General features: G+C 38.3%; 1 protein-coding gene across 1 annotated transcript; it reads right to left on the reverse strand.

The window, feature by feature from the left end:
- Positions 1-1,274: 1,274 nt before the first annotated feature.
- Positions 1,275-2,780, reverse strand: LOC131683189 (facilitated trehalose transporter Tret1-like). Its single transcript, XM_058965025.1, has 2 exons — positions 2,705-2,780; positions 1,275-2,638 (listed from the first exon to the last, which is right to left on the reverse strand). The coding sequence occupies exons 1-2, from the start codon at positions 2,757-2,759 to the stop codon at positions 1,335-1,337; spliced, it is 1,359 nt and encodes a 452-aa protein (XP_058821008.1). The 5' UTR covers positions 2,760-2,780; the 3' UTR covers positions 1,275-1,334.
- Between the last annotated feature and the right edge of the window lie 2,335 nt (positions 2,781-5,115).

Below are 5,115 nucleotides of genomic sequence, written 5' to 3' on the forward strand. Positions count from 1 at the left end.
GCATGTATTGTATATTTTTGTATAGTACGAACATCTTTGTTGTTTATATCAATTCAATAGTAATTCTTCAAAAGGGCTAATGAGACTTTTGTAAACAAACTTATTTCACTCATTATTCCGCTACCGAGTTGAATTTCATGAAAAATACGCATGAATCAACATCTTTATCCTTGGTAGAATCAATTCCAAATGTTTTCTGTGTTGAAATGATAACAAATTAGGAGAAATCAGCAAAACAAAAGTTTGTTTACAAACCTTATTAGCCCTATTCAAATGTTGATATGGAATTAACCTCTTCATGCCCTTCTTGTTTAGAAACAACATTTCAAACATCTATCAAATCGGACAAGATTCCCTCGCATAAACAAGTAAGGCCAATGACTGTGACTATTACCTTTCAATTATCCGTAGAACTCAAGTTATTGCAATTAGTCTGATTGGATTTCCCTCGAGCAGTGCTGCCAGGGACATTTTCAGCTAGTGATGAAAAACAAAGAGAATAGGAAAAGAGACGAATAGTGTGAAGCCAAAAATACCTTATTGAGCAGACCAATCGTGCAATGTAAATAAACATTACTCATGCCTGAGTTGGAGGAGTTAAGTATTGTAAATCTATCCAAAAAAAATTGAATTTTCGTCAGAATTTAGTGCAATCGTGATTGTAAGGTGCATTCTAGAGTCTATGTATGAGTAAAAACAAGTTTTAGAATTATTTCATCTCTTTGTTTCGAAATGCACATCGTTTGATATACAAATTCAACGATCGACAAAAGGTTTGTTTTCAAAATATAATAGGAGTCATTTAAAGTGCTGCCTTTGGAAACGGTTGCCAAATTCTAGTGTTGAAATCATCGTAAAGGGAGTGTTGCCGTTTTGACTGATTTTCACTCTGCGTCTCTTTCACTATTCTCTTTGATGAAAAATTAAAATTTGTTATATCTTTGTTGTCTTGAAATACTTTTGAAAACTGATACAACCTATCAATTTAGACTGTCTTCAAGTACTTTTTCTGCGCAATTGAACTATAGTGAAAAATTTAGGAAAATAGAATTGAGCAGTAGCATCTAGCACTGCTGGAGAAACACCTATTGTTATTAAAACAGCTTTTTCATGTTTTTTGATCCCAACAGGTTTACGAGAAATTAGGTGTTAAACCCAATAAACACTAGAAAAAAAATAAGGCATGAGTGTCAGCAGATTACACGCTTATGTTACAGTTATAAAAATGTTTTAATGAAATAAATTAAATTATATTATGCAGAAAACAATTCACTTACGCAGCACCATACTTTTCCACTGAACGAAATTCACACTTCAAAACATCAACTACAAAGTTATCTAACAGATTTCCCCCTCACGATCCGTTGAATTTCATCGAGCGTTCGTCCTTTGGTCTCCGGAATGTACAGATATATCAGCAGCCAGCTAACAGCTCCGCAGATACCGAAAATCGCAAACGGCAAGTATGGACCCACTTCGTCCAGCGCAATTTGGAACATTTTGGCGACACCGAAAACGATAAGAGCACTAAGCATGGCGAACGCAGCCGTAGCATATGCTCGAATATTCTTCGGAAATATTTCGCTGAGTATTGCAAAGGAAACAGTTGCCAATCCCAATCCGTAGGCCACAATGTACAGCATCAGTGAGACGAAAGCTATCCAACCGTGATTACCTCCACCGTCATCAATTGCGAAGTAGATACTGCACATTAATAATCCGAGCGTGGTTCCGGCCGTAGACAGTAGAAGTAGCGGACGGCGTCCCATACGATCAACTAAAACAGCAGGAAAAATGACAGCTACCATCTGAACGGCACCAAGCACTATGGACATTTCTTCTGGTTCTAGATTTGTTGAGATTTTCTCAAAAATTGTTTGTGCATATCCAAGTATTGCAAGTAACCCGGTCATTTGCATACTGAACACTAAAATCAGAAGGATCCTCATATTATTTCGATAGGCTGAAGCGAAAAGTTCCATAACTGATCCTCGCTCTTCCTTGGATATCAGAACTGAAGCTTTCATGGCTATGAGTTCTTCGGAAACTTTTTCCGAACGACGAAGCCAAGATAAACATTTCTCGGCAGAAACGTCATCGTTTCGTGCCAGCCGATGAAACGGCGTCTCCGGCATCCAAATGAAACACACGACGAACAATCCTGGTCCAACCATTGAAATCCACGCTAGAGTTCTATATTCTAAATAAGGGCCTACGGAGTACATCGCCAAAAACCCTAGTTTGGCAAGCACGGTAATCAACGTACCGGCAGATCCACGAATTGCATCCGAAGCTATCTCTCCGAGATAGATTGGTGATACCGAGTAAACCGTACCGTAGGAAACTCCAAATAGAAATCGAGCTACGTACAGGTACTCGACCCTATCGCCTACTCCAATCAATATCCAACCGATTATTACGGGTAAGACGGTTCCCAGCAGTGTCAGTTTTCTTCCAATATGATCAACTGTCAGAGCAGCGATAACCGGTCCGAATACTGCTCCGATCGCCTGTATAGCTACCATCCAGGAACCTTCGTCGGCTGTCATCGGCACGGGGGAGTCCTCGGACAGCAGCTTCGGTAGTGCCGGAGAGGACCATGCGTTTGTGGTGACCACCATGAACACGGACAAGGTTGCTGGGGATGAATAGAATATAATGAAGCACACTTCTTTTGATGATGTATTAATTATTGGAAACAAACCTGCAACTGATGCCAAGTACTCATTGCGGTATTTGTTCCAGTGTTGATATACCATAACTTTGAATTCCAAATGAACTCCACGACGCTTAAAATGATAACGGGTAATGATTTCGAATTCGAAGTAAGATGAACTTACTGGTGGTTGCTTATATCAATTTTATTGTTCCGAGATAAGGGAATCTTAAGTGTTTGGTCGGCTATGTGCTTCGCTGTGGTATTGCGGGAATGGGTTCGTTTTCGATGTATTGAACCGCGAAGAGAATCTTTTGGTTATGTACATCTCGAAATTTAAAAACCAGGGAATGGTGTATCTACAATCGGGTACCATAACGTAAGATTTAATAGGGCGCTCAAGATAATTAGGAATTCCATAGCTTATGGGATATCAACTGATTGAAGCTGTGTCGGATTATTTGGTTTGCGTCAATTGGTAGTGCCTACATTTGTTATACTTTGTTGGTTTTACCATTTGGAGCCAATTGGTCGAGAACTTTCCTGCCAGGGATGCTTTGAAGAAGATGTACACCGTGTTCAATAGAGTGACAAGAAATAAATGACCCGTATCGGCAAACCCCTGAGTCGATTCCTAGACCCACCAGTAGTACTTGCTCCAAATTTGAAACATATAAGGTAAGTCTAGCTACCGGACCAACGTGCCTGAAGTTTATATGGAATTTTTTGTACTATACATGCTTCCAATTACGGAAACGATAGTCGACTTGTTCTAAATCTGTTCCAAAAAAGTGCTCGTCAAATGGAAATGCTTTAAACCATCCGATCAATCGGTTATAGTCGGAGTATTGTAAAGTATAGTAAAGTTGAACAGCCCATATAGAATCCATTAGCATTAAAGTATCTATATTCATAATAATTTTTCATAATCGAAGCTTTTTTGAAGCGATCGATTAAATGTGATTCCATGAGAAATTTTATAGCTCCTTCATCTGCCATTTCTGTAACTTTAGAAAACTCAATTTACACGAATACTTTTATAATTTGATCTGTTTAACTCATTGGAACAAATTGTTGTTAAGCGGCTGCTAGTTCAGTAAGCCATTTATTCAACTTCCGGAGGGTTAATGCCGACGTCTCCGCAATTTATTGCTTGCATGCCGAGTAAATAAAGAAGAAGTAAGGCAACATGTCTACTATTATCAGCCTGGGGACAACTTGACTGCTCCCATTTATTGAACTCATAAGCAAATTTAGCGGTGATTTGGTTATGTCATGGCGGCTTGAATCGAGCAAAATTTGAAAAAGGTGCATCCCCTTTATTATTTTCCATATCTGTAAAAAATAAACAATTTAAGTATTTCCATCATCAAATTTATTTCGATGTTCAAATTAGAAGCTGTTCTCATTCCGCCATACCCAAACAAAAACATAGATTCCATTTTGAATTTATCCAGAATGAAATAAATTCGATTTTCGGAAATACAACAACGTGACTTTCAAAATCAAGGCACTTCCACTTATATTGAAATTTCCGAAAATCTTCCGGATCGAACCAACATTTCCGCAGGCATGAAATCCTCCGGTAGATGCCATTCCGTTAGATTTCAATCAGACTGGAGTAAAATGCCAAAATAATTCTGAAGGAATCCGTATCAAAACCATCGCAATATCTGCCGGACAGAATTACACCCAGGTTTTTTTACGCGGGGGATACGTACCTCGTAAAAAAACCGCGTTAATTGGAAAATCCGCGTAAAAACCGCGTTAATTGGAAAATCCGCGTAAAAAACCGCGTTAATTGAAAAATCCGCGTAAAAAACCACGTTAATTCGAAAATCCGGGTAAAAAAAACTCAGCAAAAGACAAATATTTTTGAAAGTTTTTTTTGCGCGGATTTTGCAATTAACACGGTTTTTGCAAAAAAATATTCTAAGTCATTTTGAATGCAAAATTTTCGGAAAGATGGAAGAGACGGGTCCGGAAGACTTCTTATGGCCCGCACCCCAACAATATTGGCATTTTCGGAATTTTATTGAAGAAAATCAAAGATGGTTACTTCCGGTTTAGCGAAATTCGCTATAACTCAATCAACATGGATATTTTTGGAATGGTCTTGAGGAGTAGGTGCCAGAAATTGATCTTTGACACCATTTTGAAATCAAAGATGGCGACTTCCGGTTTACCGAAATTCCCGCAAGAAAAATGCAAAATATTTTTATGTGTTGCTGGTTTATGATTAGATCTTATATTTGAGGGTGATTTGGATAATTGGGTTATAGCGAATTTCGCTAAACCGGAAGTCGCCATCTTTGATTTCAAAATGGCGTCAAAAATCAATTTCTGGCACCTACTCTTCAAGACCATTCCAAAAATATCCATATTGATTGGGTTATAGCGAATTTCGCTAAACCGGAAGCTGACATCTTTGATTTCAAAATGGCGTCAAAAATCAATTT

The sequence above is a fragment of the Topomyia yanbarensis genome, chromosome 2, assembly GCF_030247195.1.
Source record: "Topomyia yanbarensis strain Yona2022 chromosome 2, ASM3024719v1, whole genome shotgun sequence".
Classification (NCBI taxonomy): domain Eukaryota; kingdom Metazoa; phylum Arthropoda; class Insecta; order Diptera; family Culicidae; genus Topomyia; species Topomyia yanbarensis.